The sequence below is a fragment of the Chiloscyllium plagiosum genome, unplaced genomic scaffold (genome assembly GCF_037043375.1).
Source record: "Chiloscyllium plagiosum isolate Xiang-an unplaced genomic scaffold, Cpla_swu_hap1 HiC_scaffold_1, whole genome shotgun sequence".
Classification (NCBI taxonomy): Eukaryota; Metazoa; Chordata; class Chondrichthyes; order Orectolobiformes; family Hemiscylliidae; genus Chiloscyllium; species Chiloscyllium plagiosum.
In genome coordinates, this window is record NW_028270139.1 from 152449421 (window position 1) to 152471226 (window position 21806).

A 21806-nucleotide genomic window follows, 5' to 3' on the forward strand; every position below is an offset into this window, starting at 1 on the left:
TATGCTTTCCTTTATTAGTCAGAGTATTGAGTACAGGAGGTGAGAGGTAACAGTGTGGCTGTGCAGGACATTGGTTAGACCACTGTTAGAATATTGTGTGCTGTTCTGGTCTCCTTTCTATCGGAAGGATGTTGTGAAACTTGAAAGGGTCCAGAAAAGATTTACTATGGATGTTGCCAGGGTTGGAGGATTTGAGCTATAAGGAGATGCTGAATAGGCTAGGGCTGTTTTTCCTGGAACATCGGAGGTTGAGGAATGACCTTTATAGAAGTTTACAAAATTGAGGGGCATGGATAGGATAAATAGACAAAGTCTTTTCCCTGGAGTCAGGGAGTGCAGAACTAGAGGGCATAGGTTTAGGGTGAGAAGGGAAAGATATAAAAGAGACCTAAGGGGCAACTTTTTCATGCAGAGGGTGGTATGTGTATTGAATGAGCTACCAAAGGAAGTGGTGCAGGCTGGTACAATTTCAACATTTTAAAAGGCAATTTGGATGGGTATATGAATAGGAAGGGTTTGGAGGGATATGGGCCGGGTGCTGGCAGGTCGGACTAGATTGCGTTGGGATATCTGGTTGGCATGGATGGGTTGGACCAAAGGATCTGTTTCTATGACTCTAACTTGCCCACCACTGATGTCAGCCTCACTGGCCTATATTTCCCTGGCTTTTTCTTATGAACTTTCTTAAATCTCATCAGATTTATTTTGTATCTAAGACTGATGTTGGTTAATTTAAAAAGAACACTGTCAAGACTGGTGGCAAGATTTAAACTTTGACAGGCTTATTGATGACGATCTCTTCCATAAGTCCAGACAACAACCTTAATCTTGTTTTTTGTCAGTTCATTTTTGGTTCTCCGGAATACCACTTCACATCTTTCTTTAGTGTTGATCAAATGGCTTCCCACCTATTCGCTCCACCCTCCCCTCTGACCTATCACCTCCATCCCCACCCCATTCACCTATTGTACTCTTTGCTACCTTCTCCGCAGCTCCCCCCTCCCCACTCCTCCCATTTATCTCTCCACCCTGGAGCTTTCTGCTTCTATTCCTGATGAAGGGCTTTTGCTCAAAAAGTCCTTTTTTTTTTGTTTTTTTTCCTGCTCCTCAGATGCTGCCTGACCTGCTGTGCTTTTCCAGCACCACTCTGATCTAAACTCTGGTTTCTAGCATCTGCAGTCCTTACGTTTGGCTGGCTTCAACAGTAGCTTACATCAGAGTTTTTGATAGCACAGATACAATAAATAGAATCAAATTGTTAGGAAAGCCCATTTATTTGCGATATGGAAGTATTAAAAAAAACTGGTAGCTGGCTTTGGACATCTTCCAAATAGCGGAGTTGTTCAAAATTGGGCGATGGAAGATACAGGCAGTGTCACACTGCTTTCTAATCATCTTGGAAACCAACAAATATATTTTACATATTCAAACGAAAGGATGAAGGGCTAGCCGTAATAACTGCAAACAAAACATCAGACTTTAGATTATGTCAGTATGCATTGCAATCGTCTCTTCTAAAGACGAGTACAGAGGAACCTCGATTATCTGAATATCAATTATCCGAATTTTGGATTACCAGAAGAAGATCTCAAGTCTCGTAAAAACATTACATCAAAGAAGTGTTCCCAACACAGGTGCAATGATGGTGTCTTTTGTTTACAATGATTAAAAGTGACTTTGGCTTGCTGAAATGCTGCCAAGAACAGTCCTGGACATCGATAGGACCCCAGGCACCGTCTCCAAATGACTAATCTCGGTCTCGCTCTGGCTCCAAATGAAGACAGATGGAATGACAATCTGGGCAAATTCAGAGCACTGAATACACCAGCCCAGTCCAAAGCTTTTGTATCCAAGTACGCGTAGAGCTTGTCCATAAGGGATGGCTGTTTTCATGTTTTGGGTGGAAGCTGGAGAAGTGTAGCATTGAGAGGTTGTCTGTGGGTTTGCAGTAGTGTGTGGTGCTGAGGTGTCCATCCTTGTTGGAGATGCATGTGTCCATGAATGAGACAGATAGTAGAGAGTAGTCCATAGTGAGTTTGTTGGTGGGACGAAGCTTGTTGATATCACTGCGAAGTTTTATCAAAGCTTTCACCCAAAACACATTTTAAATCAGCCATCCCTTATGGACAAGCCCTATACGTACTCCGGATCTGTTCAGATGAGGAGGAACGTGACGGGCACCTGGAAGGACTCTGGGTTCCATCATAAGAACGGGATATGATGCTCAATTCATCAACTGCCAGTTCAGACATGCCACAGCAAGGAACTGTGATGACCTCCTCAGGAGACAGGCACCTGCTGTAACCGACAGGGTACCCTTCGTTGTCCAGAACTTCCCAGGAGCCAAAAAACTACGCCATGTTCTTCGTGACCTGCAGCACGTTATCAATGAGGATGAGCACTTTGCCAAGACCTTCCCCACACCTCCACTGCTCACCTTTTAAATAACTACCAAACCTCCAACAGATCATTGTTTGTAGCAAATTGCCCGGCTTACAGGACAACTCCCATACAATCCTGTCATGGTATACGCTGCAAGACGTGTCAGTGTGTGGATATGGACACCACCAATACACGTGGGGACATCTCCTCCCACCATGTATGTGGCAGGTACTCATGTGACTCAGCCAACACTGTCTATCTTATACGTTGCAGGCAAGGATGCCCTGAGGCATGGTACATTGGGGAAACTGAGCAAAGGCCACGGCAACGAATGAATGAGCACTGCACAGCAATCAACAGGCAGGAGTGTTCCCTTCCAGCTGGGGAACACTTCAGTGGTCCAGGGCATTCGACCTCAGACCTTAGGGTGACCATCCTCCAAGGCGGACTTCGGGACAGGCAGCAGCGAAAAGTGGCCGAGCAGAGACTGATAGCTGAGTTCCGTACCCATAGGGAGGGCCTCAACCGGGACCTTGGGTTCATGTCACACTACAGGTGACCACCATTGCACTACACACTCACATGCACTCCTATACACACATACACACAGGCACACGTATACACAGACACTCTCTCAAACACTCTCTCACTCCTACAGACACACACTCCCACACTCTCACATGCATCCTCTCTCAGACCTGGACACTTTACACTCTGGTGCACACACATACACTCACAACCCCCCACCCCAGACACAGGAGGACACATGCACGTTTGTGGGGTGAATTTGTACTTGCAGAGTTACATTGTACTTTGCTCAAAAACTGCATGAACCCATGTAAGACTCTGTTAATTAGAATTAGTCTAAACATTATGGCACAGACCGGGAACACAGGGTAGCTATCCTTCAACATCTTAACATCTTATCTGGCTGTTGCCAATTGTTACAGTTAACCTGAGAATGTAACTTTCTTTTTTAAAATAAAAAGTTTTGTGATTTACATATGAAAGAAGTCAAACCATCAGGGTCATCCAACAGATGAGAGACTCCACAAACAATCAAGGTATTTTTCAATGTATAATTTCAATTACATCACACTGTAAACTTTTGCTGTAAATTCTGTGTCTTACAATTGTGTTTTCCACAATCACCTGATGAAGAGCAGTGCTCTGAAAGCTAGTGCTTCCAATTAAACTTGTTGAACTATAACCTGGTGTTGTGATTTTTAATTCAGAGAATGGTTTGCCTTTCCATCTTTCCATCAAAGTGCATGATGTTACGCTGACCCGTGTTAAACTCCATCTGCCACATATTGGCCCACTCTCTTAACCTATTTATATTCATTCATAAGGTTCTTATTTCCTCATTACTTTGTACTATCCCGCCTATTTCTGTGCCATCTGCAAATTTGGCTATAGAGCCTTCTACCCTTGTATCCAAGTCATTAATGTAGATTGTAAATAGTTGGGCTCAAGGACTGAACCCTGTGGCACCCATTAGTTACTCTTTTCTTTTGTCCATCAGCCAGTCACCTATCCAAGCTAATAAATTACATATAATCCAATACAATCCAATGTCATGAATTAACCTTTTGTGCAGCACCTTATCAAATGCCTTCCACAAATACAGATATATTGCTTTACAGGATTGCCATTATCCACTTTGCTCGTTACATCTTTGAAGAACTAGCAAATTAATCAAACATGATTTGTCCTTCATGCTGACTCTGATGGATAACGTTTTGACTTTGCAAATATCTTGATATTGCTTCCTTGCTAATTGATTCTCACCCTTTCCCAACAACAGATGTCAAACTAACTGGTGTGTAAATTCCCATATATTGCCTCTCTTTTTGAATAAGGGCATTACATTTGCAATTTTCCATGTCCAGGGAATGTTGCAATATTGTAACCAGTGGATCCACTATTTCCGCTGCCACTTCCTTTAATACCCTAGGATGTAGGCCATTAGACCAGAGGACTTGTCCGCTGTCAGTGCTAATAGTTTGCTGAGTACCTTTTCCTTATCGTTATTGATTGTTCTAAGTTCTACCCTTTCAACTGCCTCTGACTTGCCTGTTCCAGTAGGAACATTACTACTGTCTTCCATCATGAAAACTAAAACAAAGAATTGATGTAACATCTCTGCCATCTGTGTTCCCCAGTATTAATACTGCGGCTTCATCTTCGAAGGGGCCACCACTTACCTTTAACAACTCTATTCCCTTTTATATTTGTATATAAGGTATTGCTAGTTTTCCTTTACAATTTACCTTAGCTCTTTTAATTTAATTTTTTATTATCCCTTTCTTTATATTTGAAAGTTTGCCAATCTTCCAGTCTGCCACTGGCCTTTGCAATATGGTGTACCCAAATTTGTTACTTTATATTGTACTTAACCGCCTTGTTTGGCCATGGATTTATTTTTTTGACCACCTCACCAATCTTTCTTCCTCACTAGGATATGTTTTAGTTGTGAAGAGTTGAGGATCTCCTTAAACAACTGTCACTGCTAATCCATCTTGCCTTTTAGGCTTTCTGCCCAATCTACTCAGGCCATCTGTCCTTATGCCTATGTAATTTCCTGTGATCAGTTCCAGAACAGTGGTGCAAGACTCTACTTTCTTACCCACAAACTGAATTTTGAATTCTATCATACTTTGATCATGACTCCTGAAAGGATTCTTAACTATGATGTCATCAATTGATCTCTCCTCATTACACAATACCAAATCCAGTGTAGCCTGTTCTCACAACATACTGCTCCAAGAAACAATCTCTAATACATTCATTGAGCTCTGCCTGTCGGCTACCCTTGCTAATTTGATCCTTCCAATCTATGTGCACGTTAAATATCACCCATGATATTGCCATATCTTTCTTGCAAGCCTCTAATATTTCCTGGTTTATACTGTGCCCCACTGTGGAGCTTTTGTTTGGGAGCCTGTAGATTATTTCTACTCGGACTGATTCGACATCTTGATCTCCTGTACTTATTTCTCATTACAACACTGATCTCTTATTTTACCAGCAAAGCTATACCACCTCCTTTTTCTTTGTCTATCTTTCTGAACTGCTGAGTACCTTTTGGGTGTTCAAATTCCAGACTTAGTCTACTTGTGACCATGTCCCAGTAATCGCTACCAAATCATACCCTTTGTTTCTATTTGTACCATTAACTCATTAATTTTTTTTCAAATGCTTTGTGCATTTAGATACAAACTTTTAAAATTTGTTCTACTGATAAGTTTCCTTACTCTTTTATAATTCCTTGGTGCATAAAGACATTTGTGTTCTGTCCCTCACCTTTATTGTCTGGTAACCATCCACCAAATCGCTAACCTGTACGCTTACCTCCTTTTAATTGGGATTTTCCAGTTACCCCAAAACTGAACCCCACTCCACCCCATTTAGTTTAAAGCTCTGTCTACAGCCCCAGTTACATGACGCTAGGATTCTGGTCCCATCACAATTCAGGTGAAGACCGTCCCATCCGAACAGATCCCCATTTCTGCCATACTGGTGCCAATGTCCCATGAAATCAAAGCCGTTCACACCAATCTTTAAACCACACATTTCATTGAGTCATAGAAATGTACTGCATGGAAACAGATCCTTTGGTCCAACACGTCCATGCCGACCAGATATCCCAACCCAATCTAATCCCACTAGCCAGCACCCTGCCCATATCCCTCCAAACCCTTCCTATTCATATACCCATCCAGATGCCTTTTAAATGTTGCAATTGCACCAGCCTCCACCACTTCCTTCTGGCAGCTCATTCCATACCTGTACCACCCTCTGTGTGAAAAAGTGCCCCTTAGGTCTCTCCCTATATTTTTCCCCACTCACCCTAAACCCTCTAGTTCTGGACTCCCCAACCCCAGTGAAAAGACTTTGCCTATTTACCCTATCCATGCCCCTCATAGTTTTGTAAACCTCTATAAGGTTACCCCTTAGCCTCCGATGCTCCAGGGAAAACAGTCCCAGCCTGTTCAGCCTCTCCCCATAGCTCAAACCCTGGCAACATCCTTGTAAATCTTTTCTGAACTGTTTTAAGTTTCACAACATCTTTCCGATAGGAACGGGCCCAGAATTGCACGCAATATTCCAACAGTGGCCTAACCAAATGTCCTGTACAGCCGCAACCTGACTTCCCAACTCCTGTACTCCATACTCTGACCAATAAAAGAAAGCATACCAAACGCCTTCTTCGCTATCCTATCTACTTGCGACTCCACGTTCAAGGAGCTATGAATCTGCACTCCAAGGTCTCTTCGTTCAGCAACACTCCCTAGGACCTTTACCATTACATTTACCTGCTTAATTTTATTGACCTTGTCTCAGTTAGCTCGTGGCTCAGGTCCAGAGATGATTACCTTTTTTTGGTTCTGCTTTTTAATTTCGCTCCTAGTTGGTCATAATCTGTTAGCAGAACCTCTGCCCTAGTTTTATCTATGTAATTAGTATCTAAGTGGACCACAATAACTGGATTTTTATCCTCCCAATCCGTTTCTCTGCAGCCCAAATGAAAGAGCCCAAGCCCAAGCACCAGGTAGACAACATAACCTTTGGGAGTCTTAGATACTGTTCTGTGTCCAGGATCATGCCCCTAACTTTACGATCCCCAATTACAACTACACTTCTCTTCTTTCCTCCCCACTTGAATAGCTTCCTGCACCATGATGCCCGGGTCAGTTTCCTCATCTTCCCTGCAGTCCCCATTCCCATCCGCAAAGGGAGCGAGACTCTCGAACCTGTTCGATATAGACAAGTGTACGTTAGTTAACTGCACGCTCATTTCTCAACTAAATGTTAAACAATTCCTGTAGACTGAATTAGATGGCCAAGAGATAAGTTGATATTTTATCTTCAATGTTGAAAACATTGTTAATGATTCTTTGGAAAGTTTCAGTATAATAGCCAGAAGTTTTTTTTTAGTCACATTCATTTGGGTTCTTAATTTAGTTGTCTGCACAAGATATATTCGGAGTTGTGACAAAAAAGCATGCTCTGGGAAATACTACAAAGTTACAAGCTAATCCTTATGGCTGTCTTTTTTTAAATGGTTGTGCTTCATTTGTTAATTCTGAACTTAGATCAAACTTTGTTTTTGTCTGAAAATGTGGAGAATTGTTATTTGCTTGTTTGCCAGGTTTAGATGAAATAATACAAATACAATAATAACTTCTAGGTTGTGCAGTGCACATCTCCCAGAGGGCCTTTAGGATGCTCAAGGACATTCTTTTTTGGAAATTCACATGTACCTTATATGGGTAAGCTGATCTTTAAATATTTCATGTGTTTCTATATTTGTAATGATTTTCAGAAATTAAATGAATGCCTATTTTAATTCAATTCTTGCAGGCAAAGACAACAATCAACAGAAAAATAATGAACTCTTGTAAGTTTTACTGACTCTCTATGCCATCTTTAAGAATAAAGACATGAATAATGGTATAGGATCAGTGTTAGCTACAGTGGCTATCAAAATTGTTTTTTATAAAGTTGAAAATCTGAGAATTGTTGTTGTAAAATAATTTATAGCTCGGAATAGGATTTGAAAGAAACTAGCTTTGCAATAGCTGCCAAGTTGTTTTACTTTTCTACGGAGTTCATTTGATCTGTGCCCATGTACAATTAGTTTTTGTGCAAGTGATATTTCATATTTTTGGCAAATTTAAACAGATTTGTCTGAGAAAGTATGCCTTTGTTCTTTAACGTCAATTATTTGTCAAATGATTTAACTTCATGGGGCGGCCACAGATCTGGAGCTGAACTGGACAGCCATAAACACTAAGTCCTCCGTATCTGTGAGAGATAGGGCACAGACAGTAAGCATGGATACCACAGTCATGTACCATGAAGGACCACACAATGTTTACTAAAAGCAAACAAGATGTGAGACTGCGGAATTTAAAGATGGGACCTCGGGCTGGCGTAATGAGGATGCGGATCTGTGGGTAGTGAATCAGTGTATAATGAAGATTTTTTGCAATAACTGTAGCGACAAGAGCAGGTCAGAGGCTGGGAGTTGTGATGAGGAACTCGCTTCTTGGTGCCCTAAAACCTGTCTGTTATCTCCGAGGCACAAATCCGAGTGATGACGAAATACTCTCCAGTTGCCTGGATTAGTGCAGCTCCTATAATATAGAAGAACAGAGCACAGGAACAGGCCCTTTGGCCCGTAATGTCTGTGCTGACCATGTGCTATTCTAATCTACCTGCATATGGTCCATATCCCACTGTTCTTGCTTGTTCATGTGTCTGTCTAAATGCTGCTTAAACTTTGCTATTGTATCTGCTTCTACCACCTCCCCTGGAAGTGTGTTTTAGGTACCTGCCACCCTTTGATTGATTTTGTGTGTTTTTTTTTAAATATATTACCTTTCCTTGCATTATCTCCTTTAAACTTGCCCATCTCACCTTCAACCTAAACCCCTTAGCATTTGACATTTCCACTCTGGGAAAGAGATTCTGATTCCCCACCTCTCATAATTTTATTTACTTCTGTCAAGTCATCCCTCAGCATCTGACGTTGTTGTGAAAATAATCCAAGTTTGTCCGACCTCTCCTGATTAGCTGATGCACTTCAATCCAGGCAACATTCTGGTAAATGTCTTCTGCATCCTCTCCAAAGCCTCCACCTCCCTTCTTACAGTGTAGTGACTAAAACTGCATAGAGTACTCCAAATGTGGCCTGAGCAAAGTCTTCATAAGTTGCAAAATGATTTGCCAATTTATACTCAGTGCTCTGACCAATGAATGCAAGCATGCTGTATCCCTTCTTTACCATCTTATCTACTTATGTTGTCACTTTTAGGGAGTTATGGACTTGAACCCCAAGCTCTCTTTGTACATGAGCACTCCTAAGGGTCTGGCCATTTACAGTATACTAATTTCTCGCATTTGACCTCATCTGTTCAGATTAACATTTATCTGCCATGTTAATACCCAACTTTCCACTTGATCAATATCCTACTGCATCCTTTGATGTTCTTCATCACTATCCACAATTTTCGTGTTATCTGCAAACTTATATTCAAACCGCTGTCCTTTTCATTCAAATCTATTACAAACAACAGTAATCCCAGCAATGATGGGACTCCACTATACACAGACCTCAGTTGGAGAAACACCCCTGCATAATATGCCTTCTATGGCCAAGCCAATTTTGTATCTGTCTTGCCAGCTTACCATGTGATTTGATCTTCTGCACCAGCGTACCATGAGGAACCTTGTCAAATACTTCACTCTAATCCATGTGGACAACATCCACTACCTTACCCTTTTCAGTCACCTTTGTCATTTCCTCAAGGAACTCTACTAACTTTGTGAGACAAAACCTCTGCTGAAGATAAGCTGACTCTCCCGAGTAAGTCTTTTCTTGTCAGTCCAGCTGAGTCCACAAAAAGATCAACCATGATCTTACTGAATGGCGGAGTAGGCTCTAAGGACCAGATGTCCTGCTCCTGCTCTTAGTTCTTACGTTCTTATGTTCCCCAAGTGCAAGTAACTTCCTGGATTATCCCTGTTGCCCTTCTTGAACAAAGTAATGATTTTAACTATTCTTGGATCTTCTGGAACTTCAACTATGGCTAAAGAGAATAGGAAGATCTCTTTCAATGCTTGAGCAATTCCTTCCCTTACTGCCTTCAGTATCCTGGGCTAGATCATATCAGGCTCAGGGCCTTATCTGACTTGGTGTTTTTGAAGATGCTCAACACCACCACTTTCTTAATAGCAATGTTCCTCAATTTCAACAAATCCCCCTCTAAACTTAGCAACATCAATATCTTTCTCCTTGGTGAAAAGTGATGTGAAGTATTCGGTATCTCGGTTTCCTAAACCTTACAAATGCTTCCTTTTTCTTTTTAACAAAACTTAGAAAATCTATCATCATCCACCGTTCCTGAATCTTGCCTTCGGTTTCATCCTCACTAGAACATGAAGCCCTTGAACTTCAGTCAAATAGATTTCAAAAGACTCCCACGTTGTCAGATACGAATTTTCCTTCAAACAGCTGGCCCAATCCTATTGTAATTAGCCTTACGCTGATTTCCCGCAACACTCAAAAGCTTGACAGAAAGCAGCCCACCGCTTGGCACCCAGGCTTTCCCCGACCGTATTCACTGCATCAATGTTGTATAGTCTTGGCAATGTGCACTAAAACAAGCTGTATTGCAGCAACTCAACAAGGCACTATTGATACTTTTTCTAAATCCATAATATCCACCATCCGGAAGGACAAAGGCAGCAGGTGCATGGGCCCAACCATGTTCCTTCATTGACACGGAGGCCAAATTTTGGAATTCCCTTTCTAACAGTGTTGTAGCTATACCTGCACAGTCCAATCTGCAGTGGTTCATGAAGGTGGTTGGCCACTACCACCAGTACTACCACCATTTAGGATTGGGCAGTAAGTGCTAGCTGTACCCCATGACATGACATGTGGAAGAAGAATAAAAATTGATAAAATTGAATTAAATAATTCTCATCACTTATGCTGCACATGGAGCTATTATTGGTAATTTTCCCATTTTCAGACTGCGAACAGCTTTGAATGTATGACTTAAAAGATGACCTTCTGGCATTAAATATATGAAGTACTTGCTCATCTTTTATTCACTTATTTAGTACCCAAATATGCTTTCAAATTTTGTCAAGAAATAAATTATTTTATGGCATTGTCAATTTATTTGTACTACTTGTCAGTTTTTTTTTCGTTCATTTACTTGAAAGCCAAAAAGTTTAGCTTTAAGAATTATCAGTTTGTGCACCGTGCAGATAGTGGATGATATTTGAACTTATGCCCATCATTCATGCAAGTGGAGCATCTTCTATTAAACTCCTGACTTGTGTCTTTGGATAGTGGGAGGGCTTTGTGCAGTCAGGAGATAAGTTACTCAGCATAGAATTGCTCTTTCAGGTGCAATAATAATATGGCTGTTAACCCTCCTATTGTAGACAGGAACAGCTGCATAGTAGTGTTACACAATTATTAGTTTACAGCAATGTGGAATGGGTGACATCAGATTGGCCACTTTGTTAAAAAGAAATTCTGTGAGGTATCTTGAAAGACAGTTGATCTGATTTCAACATTTTCAGTTTAACAGCAGAAATTCAGTTTTCACACTGGCAGTGTATGGTTTGGTGTCTTTAAATGGATGCAACAGAATTGTTATTTGAATTTGCTCTAGTTCAGAGGGGTGTGAAGTACCTAATTGAAAGAAGGACTACTAATCCTTGAACTGACGTTGAGCATAGAGTTATAGTCATACAGCACAGAAACAAGCCCTTCAGCCCAACTAATCCATGCTGTCAAGGTTTCCTAAACTGCATGAGTCCTATATGCCTGCGCTTGGCCCATTTGCCTCTAAACCTTTCCTATCTATGTACCTGTCCAAATGTCTTTTAAATGTTAGAATTGTATTTGCCTTGACCACATCCTGTGGCAGCTTGTTCCATTCTCTGTGTGAGAAACTTGCCCCACAGGTCCCTTTTAAATCTGACTCCACTCATCTTAAATCTGTGCCATCTAGTTTTAGATTTGGCTACCCTAAGGAAAAGACCTTGACTATTCACATTTTATCTATGCTCCTCATGATTTTATAAACTTTCAAAGCATGGAGGACAAGGACAGAGGTCATAAGTGTGGATGAGAATTAAAAAGACAGGAGACCAGAAACTCGTACATACAGGCTGAGTGAAGTTGCTTCACAAAGTAGTCACTCAACTAGCATTTAGTCTGTATTTAGTACAGCAGGCTGCACCATGGATAATAAATATGGTGAACAAAATTGAAGAAGAGCATGTAAATTGCTCTGGTAAAAAATCTTAAAGTAAGGGAACACTTAAGAAGCAGCGATCATAATATGGTAGAGTTCAGTCTGCAGTTTGAAAGAGAGAAGGCAAAATCGGATGTAATGGTGTTGCAGTTAAATAAAGGTAATTATGAGGGCATGAGAGAGGAACTGATGAAAATGGACTGGAAGCAGAGCCTAGCGGGGAAGACAGTAGAGCAAAAATGGCAGGAGTTTGTGGGTATAATTGAGGACACTGTTCAGAGGTTCATCCCCAAGAAAAGAAAGATTATCCAGGGAGGGATTAGACAGCCATGGCTGAGAAAGGAAGTCAGGAAATCTATCAAAGAAAAAGAGCGATCCTATAAAGTGGCCAAGAGCACTGGGAAATCAGAAGATTGGGAAGGCTTCAAAAACAAACAAAGGATAACAAAGAGAGAAATAAGGAAGGAGAGGATCAAATATGAAGGTAGGCTCGCCAGTAATATTAGAAATGATAGTAAAAGTTTCTTTCAATACATAAGAAACAAACGACAGGCAAAAGTAGACATTGGGCCACTTTAAACTGATGCTGGAAGCCTAGTGATGGGAGATAAGGAAATAGCAGGAGAACTTAATAAGTACTTTGCGTCAGTCTTCACAGTAGAAGACATGAATAATATCCCAACAATTAGAGGGAGTCAGGGGGCTGAGTTGAGTATGGTTGCCATTACAAAAGAGAGTGCTCGAAAAGCTAAAAGGTCTTAAAATTGATAAATCTCCTGGCCCCGATGGGCTACATCCTAGAGTTCTGAGGGAGGTGGCTGAGGAAATAGTGGAGGCGTTGGTTGAGATCTTTCAAAAGTCACTGGAGTCAGGGAAAGTCCCGGATGATTGGAAGATCGCTGTTGTAACCCCCTTGTTCAAGAAAGGATCAAGGCAAAAGATGGAAAATTATAGGCCAATTAGCCTAACCTCGGTTGTTGGTAAAATTCTAGAATCCATCATTAAGGATGAGGTTTCTAAATTCTAGGAAGAGCAGGGTCGGATTAGATCAAGTCAACATGGATTTAGTAAGGGGAGGTCGTGCCTGACAAACCTGTTGGAGTTCTTTGAAGAGGTGACAAGTAGGTTAGACCGGGGAAACCCAGTGGATGTGGTCTACCTAGACTTCCAAAAGGCCTTTGATAAGGTGCCACATTGGAGGCTGCTGAGCAAGGTAAGGACCCATGGTGTTCGAGGTGAGCTACTGGTATGGATTGAGGATTGGCTGTCTGACAGAAGGCAGAGAGTTGGGATAAAAGGTTCTTTTTCTGAATGGCAGCCGGTGACAAGCGGTGTCCCACAGGGTTCAGTGCTGGGACCGCAGCTGTTCACATTGTATATTAATGATCTGGATGAAGGGACTGGGGGCATTCTAGCGAAGTTTGCCGATGATACAAAGTTAGGTGGACAGGCAGGGAATATTGAGGAAGTGGGGAGGCTGCAGAAGGATCTAGACCGTTTGGGAGAATGGTCCAGAAAATGGCTGATGGAATTCAATGTGAGCAAATGCGAGGTCTTGCACTTTGGAAAAAAGAATACAAGCATGGACTACTTTCTAAACGGTGAGAAAATTCGTAAAGCCAAAGTACAGAGGGATCTGGGAGTGCTAGTTGAGGATTCTCTAAAGGTAAACATGCAGGTTGAGTCCATGATTAAGAAAGTGAATGCAATGCTGTCATTTACCTCAAGAGGGTTGGAATATAAAAGCACCGTTGTGCTACTGAGACTTTATAAAGCTCTGGTTAGGCCCCATTTGGAGTACTGTGTCCAGTTTTGGTCCCCACACCTCAGGAAGGACATACTGGCACTGGAGCGTGTCCAGCGGAGATTCACACGGATGATCCCTGGAATGGTAGGTCTAACATACGAGGAACGGCTGAGGATCCTGGGATTGTATTCATTGGAGTTTAGAAGATTAAGGGGAGATCTAATAGAAACTAACAAGATAATACATGGCTTGGAAAGGGTGGACGCTAGAAAATTGTTTCCATTAGGCGAGGAGACTAGGACCCGTGGACACAGCCTTAGAATTAGAAGGGGTAAATTCAGAACAGAAATGCGGAGACATTTCTTCAGCCAGAGAGTGGTGGGCCTGTGGAATTCATTGCCACAGAGTGCAGTGGAGGCCGGGACGCTGAATGTCTTCAAGGCAGAGATTGATAATGCCTTGTGACATCAAGAATTTAAGGGCTACGGGGAGAATGCGGTTAAGTGGAGTTGAAATGGCCATCAGCCATGATTGAATGGCGGAGTGGACTCGATGGGCCGAATGGCCTTACTTCCGCTCCTATGTGTTATGGTCTTATGGTAATTGGGAGGAACGTTTGGACCCTGGGTAAAAGGGCAAGTTCTGTATTTCTTTTGCTTGTATGAGAAGGGTTGTGGTTTTAGAGATGACTGAGGTGTAGCCCAAGGTGTGGCAGAAGGAACAGTCCCTTTTTGTATTGCTAAAGGGAAGGAGTAACCATTTACTTAGCATCTCCCACAGTTCAGTAACCAAATAAAAAGGTATTCCTAGCAATCCATAACACTCATTCTGCTTTTGCTCTTACCACTTTGTCAAAAACACAGACAAAAGAGTAGATAGTAACGTGAATATTTCATGTAATTGTGAATATTGCGTGACCAATGCCAGATGCCTATTATTCATTTCTAATTTTAGTCAGAAATCCATTAACTACATGTATTCTCAATTAGCTACATGTGACATTTGGATAAAATGTTGGCAAACTCTGTGCTGGGCTGCATTGTGAATGAGTGTGTAAATCTTTGATCTTTATTTCATAGGGTGCTGCCACAAATTTATGTTGCTGTAGTAGAAGCAGTGCTGGCTAGCATCCGATGCTATGTGGAAACTTCCAGCTTAAAAATTGTAAGTGTACTTTGTAAGATTGAATATAAACTGGTTGACTTTTATTTTGGGGTTGCCGGCTATAGCAATCATGGCAAGGCAAATGAGAGATGATCTCATAATTCCTTGGAATCTTTGCAACATCTGCCAAGTAGATGAAAGAGAAATAATATGGTTGTTAGATATCTGACAGCTTGGAATGCATGGGGGATATTCTTGCTCATTTGTATTTTGGAAGTTTCAGCACAGTGCTGTAAAATATGTGAAAATGTTTGCAAAATCAGTCTTTGATAATACCAGAAGAAGATCCTGACAAATAGTAACAGGAGTTGGTCATTCTGCGCCCACGATCATGCTTCACCATTTGACAGGATCATGGCTGATTCAACATTACTCATGTCCACCTTCCTGCCCTTTCCCTGTAATCCTTGATTCCCCTACTGATCAAGAATCTATCTCTGCCTGCACAGCTCTCTGGTAAGGAGTCCCAAAGACACACAACCCTCTGAGAAAACAAATTCCTCCTCATCTCAGTCTTAAATTGGCCTGTACTTCTGAGACTATGCTCTCGGGTCCTAGATTCCAAGAGGAGATGCATCCACTCAGCATTTACCCTGGCAAGCCCCTTAAAAATCCTCATGAGATCATCTCTCTCATTTTTCTAAAGTCCGAATGAATGGAGTCATAGAATCATTTAATCTCAACAGTGTGGGAACTGGCCATTCAGCCCATTGAGTCCTCACCAACCCTTCAGAAGAGCATCCCACTCAGACCTACCCCTCTAACCTATCTCTGTAATCCTGCTTTTACCACTGCCGATTCACTTAACCTACGCGTTTTTAGACTTTGGAATGAAACCGCAGCACCCAGACAGAACCCGTGCAGACATTGGGAGAATGTACAAACTACCCATTAGTGGATTTGAACCTGGATCCCTGGTGCTGTGAGGCAACAGTGCTAACCACTGAGCCACTGTGCTTTCTAAATGAGTCCCAACCTGATTTAGCCTTTGCTCATAAAATAGTCACTCCATGCTCGGAATCTTCCCAATGAGCCTTTTCTGAACTGCCTCCAATGAAATAATACCTTACCTTAAGGGGACCAAAACTGCCCCCAGTACTTCACTGTAGTCTCCTGATTGCATGCACCTTGATCATTGATCGTTTTTATTTAACTTTTAAACTTGGAAGTTACTTAATTTTAAGTTTATACAGTTTCATTTGTGTTCTGCTTTAAGCCCTACATATTTAATCTTGTAACTATGGCCCCTCATTCTTAACTTCCCAAATAATGGGAACCACTAATTCCATCTACTTAAGAAATAATATAGGCAACTGTTGTAAAGAAGAAAGAATTCCATTATATAGAACATTTCTTCACCTTAGGATGGCTACAAAGCTTTTTGGGACAATCAACTATTTGTCAACTAGTCACTGTTCTATTGTAATGGGAGCATTGTGCGTACAAGGTTCTGCATATAGGAATAAGCATCATGGCCATAAAATGTGCTTAGTGATGTTGACTGACACATTTATTGATCAGGGAAAAAGCTTGAATTCATTTAGAACTTTTTTAAGATAGCAAAGTATCAGGGGAGTGCTTTTATAGGTGTGTCCTTAAACAAAATTTGCCACTGAACCTAACAAAAGGAACTGTGGACAGGACAAAGTCAGTTTTAAATGATGATTAGTTTGGAAGGGAAAAGAAATTTGCAAGGGTATTTCAGAATTTATGGCCAAAACATCTGAAAAATCGTAGTTTCGGAGGAAGTTAGATAGGGGGTAGACATGGCTGTGAAGAGATGTGAAAAGGAGGATAAGAAGTTAAATTTGAAATCCTGCTGGACCTAAGCCAATACAGCTTAGAAAGCTCAGGATTGTTGATTAAACAGACTGCTGAAAGAATATGGGATATTGCAGCAGTGTTTGAGATGAAGTCCGATTTCACAGCTGGAATGGAGGTGAGAGTAAAGGAGAAGGAAAAAAATATTGGAGACAATATTTCAGCAGTCTGGAGATAACAAAAGATGGGTTGAATGAGGAATGGGCAAGAATGCTTTTTTGAAGATGTAAGTGATCTTAGTGATGAGAAAGGGAAATGAAATGAGTGGCTAGGGAACTGCGTTTGTGGCATTAGTATCTCCTGCTTATGTAATTGAGAGACAAAGATGGTGCCTCATCTCAAGACACCTGGATAGAATGAAGTGGCGAAGATGTTGCTACTGGTAGGAAAGACTAGAACTCTGACGCAGCCTCAGAGTGAAGGGATGGTCCTGAAGAATAGAGATGAAAAGTTTCTTCAGCCAGTTGGTGGTGAATGTATGGAGCTCGTTGCTGCAGAAGGCCAAGTCATTGAGTCTATTTTAAACAAGTTCATAATTTGTATGAAAAATGATAGAGAAAGTTCAAATGGGGAGGGCTCAGCAGATGATTAAGCTTTCCAGAACAAGTGATAGGATAGAGTGTGTGGAAAGGGATAGGAAATGAACTTCAGGCATATCAGAAAACAGGACGGCAATGAGAAGGGTTGAGCAGTCAATTCAGGACTGATGGTATTGTAATTAAATGTACACAGTATATGAAACAAGGTAATTGAGTTTGTAGTGCAGCTTGAAATTGGCGGGTATGATGTGGGTATTATAGAGACGTGGCTACAAGGGGAACAGCCCAAGGAACTAAATATCCAAGGAAATACAAAGGACGGGCAGAGAGGGAGGCATTGCCTTGTTAGTGAGAAAAGAAATCGATAACAAGAAGTGATATAGAGTTGCAATGTGTAGAGTTGTTGGAGTTGAGGAGCTGGGAAAATCAGGTTGGTAGTGGATCTCAAGAAAAGGAATTTATGGAATGTCTATGAGATGAGCTTTTGGAGCAGGTTCGGGTCAAGTCCATTAGGAAATAGGCAATTCTGGATTTGGTGATGTATAATGAAGCAGACTTGATTAGGGAGATTAAGGTGAAGGGATAGTAACCGTAATATGTTCGATTTCGTCCTATCGTTTGAGGGAGAAGCTGGAATTGGATGTCATGATATTATAATTGAGTAAAAATAACTACCAAGACACGAGCAAAGAGCTGGCTAGATTTGAATAGAAGGGGAGCTTAGTAGGAAAGATGGTGAGATGGTGGAGCAACATGGCAGGAATTTCTGGATGTAATTTGAGAGACATGTTAGAAATTCATCCCACGGTAGATGAAACTCACGTAGGGGATGGGAAGGAAACCATTGCTGATGAGGGAATTCGGGGACCACATAAAAGCAAAAGAAAAAGCATGAAGATTAGTGGGAAGACTGAGGGGCTGGGAAGCCTTTTAAAAACCAGCAGAGGACAACTTAAACAATAATGGGGGAGAAGATGCTGTATGAGAATAAAATAGCTACTAATTTTATTGAAGATTTTATTTTTGAGATATCTAAAAGGTAAGAGAGGCAAGAGTGGACATTGGACCACTGGAAAATGAGGCTGGAGAAGTAGTAATAGGGAACAAAGGTAGTGAGGAAACTGAATAGGTACTTTGTGTCAGATTACACAGTAGAAGACACCAGCAGCACATCAGGGGTCAGTGTTGGGACCACATTGTACATTCACAATCTGGATGAAGGAACGAGGGCATTATTGCCATGTTTGCAGGAAGGTTAGGTAGTAGGAGTGGGGAGGTTGCAGAAGTCCTTTGACAGGCTAGGAGAGTGGATAAATAAGCGGCAGATGGAGTACAATGTGGGAAGGTGTGAGTATTTTGGTAGGAAGAATAAACCGGGAAAAGCTTTCAAAATCTGAAGCACAGAAACTAGAATTGAAGAACAGAAATGTACTGCTACAGCTGCACAAAGCTCTGCTCAGACTTCATTTCAAGTATTGCGAGCAGTTCTGGCTGTGTATTTAGGAAGGATGTCCTGGCTTTAAAAATTGTTCAGGGATGAAGGGCTCGTCGTATGAGGAGCTGTTGAAGACTCCAGGTATGTACTCTAGTGAACTTAGAAGGATGGGATGGGGGTGCATGTTTGAAACTTACAGAATACAGAGAGGCCTGGATAGAGAGGGTATGGAGAAGATGTATTATGTGCTCTTGACTAGTAGGAGAGACTAGGACCTGAGGGCATAGCCTCAGAGTGAAGGACAGAGCTACCTCCTTCAGAACAGAGGTGAGGAATTTCTTGAGTCAGAAGATGATGAATCTGTAGAATGCATTGCCACAGAATGCTGTGGAGCCCAGGTCATTGAATGTATTTAAGACTGGGAGAGATAGAGATGCTCTTGATTGTTGAGGATCAAGGGTTACCGGAGAAGGCATGTGAATAGTTTTGAGAAATATCGGCCGTGATCGAATAGCAGTGCAGAATCTGTGGTCCAAATGGCTTAATTCTGCTCCGATGTCTAATGGTCTCATGGATTAGTAGGCGGATCAAGTTTTACAGGGAGACTGTAGGTTGAGAAATATATCAGATATGTTCAAATGGTGGTGCAAACTCGACAGGCTGAGTGGCCTTAGTCTCCTCCTATATTTTATAGTCAACTGTGTTTAGCACAGACCATGTTGGTGCAAATGAGTCTTATGAGACAGAAGACTGTAGTAATAATTGATGCTTTTTGTACATTCATAGGCCAAAGAAGTTGCAGAAGAGGTTTTCCTTTCAACATTAGACTATTATAGTCTTACGCAGTACAAAACTGTCCTAAGGTATGGATAACTACTTTTGTCTTTGGCTGCGACTTAAACGTTTAACTTTGCAAAGATGAAAGAACCGTAAGCCTGAAGAGGCACACAGTGGTTAGTACCTGATAAGCATGAGTATAATCAATATTTCTTTTTCACTCTGTTTTTGTAGTCATAGAAATGTCTCCACAACAACAAGGTACTTCTGCTCCTAAACTGCGATGAATTAAAGTAGACTGTTCAGCCCATTTAAGTGTTCTCTGCCATTGAATGAGAGCCTCACCTCTGCTTTTCCTGAATTACCCTTGATTCTCTTATTGGTTGAAAATCTGAGTATCTCAGCCTTGAAGTACTTAATGACCCAGCCCCTGTGTGATTTTTAAAAAGTCGACAGGTTCACAAACCTCTGAGAAGGGTAATTCCTCCTCATCTGTCTTTAATGTGTGACACCATATCCTGAGATTGTGTCCTTTGTTCCAAGAGTTTCCGACAAGGACAAGCAACCTTTCTGCATCTACCCTGTCAAGTCCGTTAAGAATTTCATACGTTTCAATAATATCACCTCATTCTTTATTCTAATACTTAGCCTCTCCTCATATGGCAGCTCTTCCATACCAGGTATGAGCCTGGTGAACCTCTTATTGCCTCCAAAGCCAGTATATCCTACCTTAGGTAAAGGGGTTAAAGGTGTTCCAGCGGTTGTCTGACTAGTGCTTTGCATAGTTTTAGAAAAACCTCCTTTCTTTTATAGTCCATTCCCATGGAAATAAGGGCTAACATTCTATCTGCCCCACTGAACATGGGTGCCGTGTTCTTCATTCATGAATGAGGACTCCCAAATTCCTCTGTTCTGGAGATTTCTGCCTTTTTTCTTCATTTAAATGATGTTAAACACCTCTATTCTTAGTCAAAGTGCATAACTTCATATTTTCACACTTTATATTCCACTTGCCAAGTTTTCACCTCCTTGCTTAACCTGTCTTTGTAGACTGTGTCATCCACACCATATGCCTTCCTACTTTTTTTTTGTCATCCGCAAGCATGACTATGGAACATTCCCTTCCCTCATCTAAGTTATTAATGTATATTGCAAATAATTGTTGTCCTTATACTGACCCTGTGGCACACACCACCAGTTTCAGATTGCCATCCTGAAAATGCCACTCTCCGCCCCCACTTATCCCAACCCATCTTCTTTAGTATATAAAAATGTATAGAGGATTTCCTATCTCTAGCACCCTGGGTTCTTAAGTAGCCTAACATGCAATACCTTATTAAATACCTTCTGAAAATCTAAATGTCTGACATCCACTGCATGCCTTTTATATATCCTGTTTGTTATCTTTTCAAAAAAATTCTAGTAAATTTGTCAGACTTGGTTTCTCCTTCATGAGGCCATGTTGACTCTGCTTTTCTACACTGATCTAGTCCCATTGGCCAGCATTTGGCCCATAACACTTCAAACCCTTCCTATTTATAAATTCATCCAGATGCCTTTTAAATGTTGTAATTGTACCATCCTCCATCACCACCTCTGCAAGCTTATTGCATACATGCACAACCCTCTGCATGAAAAAAATTGTCACTTTTAAATCTTTCCCCTCTCACCTTTAAACCTATGTCCTCCAGTCTTGGACTTTGCTACCCTCAGAAAAGACCTTATCACCCTGTCCATGCCCCTCCTGATTTTAAAAACCTCTATAAAGATCACCCCTCAGCCTCCAGTGCTTCAGGAAAATAACTCCAGTCTATTCAGCCTTTCCCTTATAGCTCAAACTCTCCAATCCTGCCAATCCTTGTAAATTTTTTCTCAACACTTTCAAGTTTCGCAATATCTTTCCAGGGAGACCAGAATTGAAAGTGGTATTCCATAAATGGGCAGCCTAATATCCTGTATAACTGCAACATGACCTCTGAACTCATACTCAATTCAGTCACCAATAAAGGCAAGCATAACAAAGGCAGCCTTCACTGCCTTGTCTACTTGCGTCTCCACATTCAAGGAACTTGCAGATATTTTCACAACTCATTGTAAATATTTGAAACAACAGTGGATAACAAGATGTAGGCAAATCAGAGAAACCTGACAAA

General features: G+C 41.4%; 1 protein-coding gene across 4 annotated transcripts in view; it reads left to right on the forward strand.

Annotated features, from left to right (window-relative positions):
- The window catches only part of dnaaf9 (dynein axonemal assembly factor 9), a 217442-nt gene that overhangs the window by 60226 nt on the left and 135410 nt on the right, over positions 1–21806 (forward strand). For all 4 annotated transcript variants that reach the window (XM_087991656.1, XM_087991651.1, XM_043696328.2 and 1 more), the window contains 4 exons: positions 7577–7658; positions 7750–7786; positions 14997–15081; positions 19663–19739. In XM_087991656.1, the coding sequence (XP_087847782.1) occupies positions 7577–7658; positions 7750–7786; positions 14997–15081; positions 19663–19739 (281 nt within the window). The remainder of the gene's footprint in view (positions 1–7576; positions 7659–7749; positions 7787–14996; positions 15082–19662; positions 19740–21806) is intronic.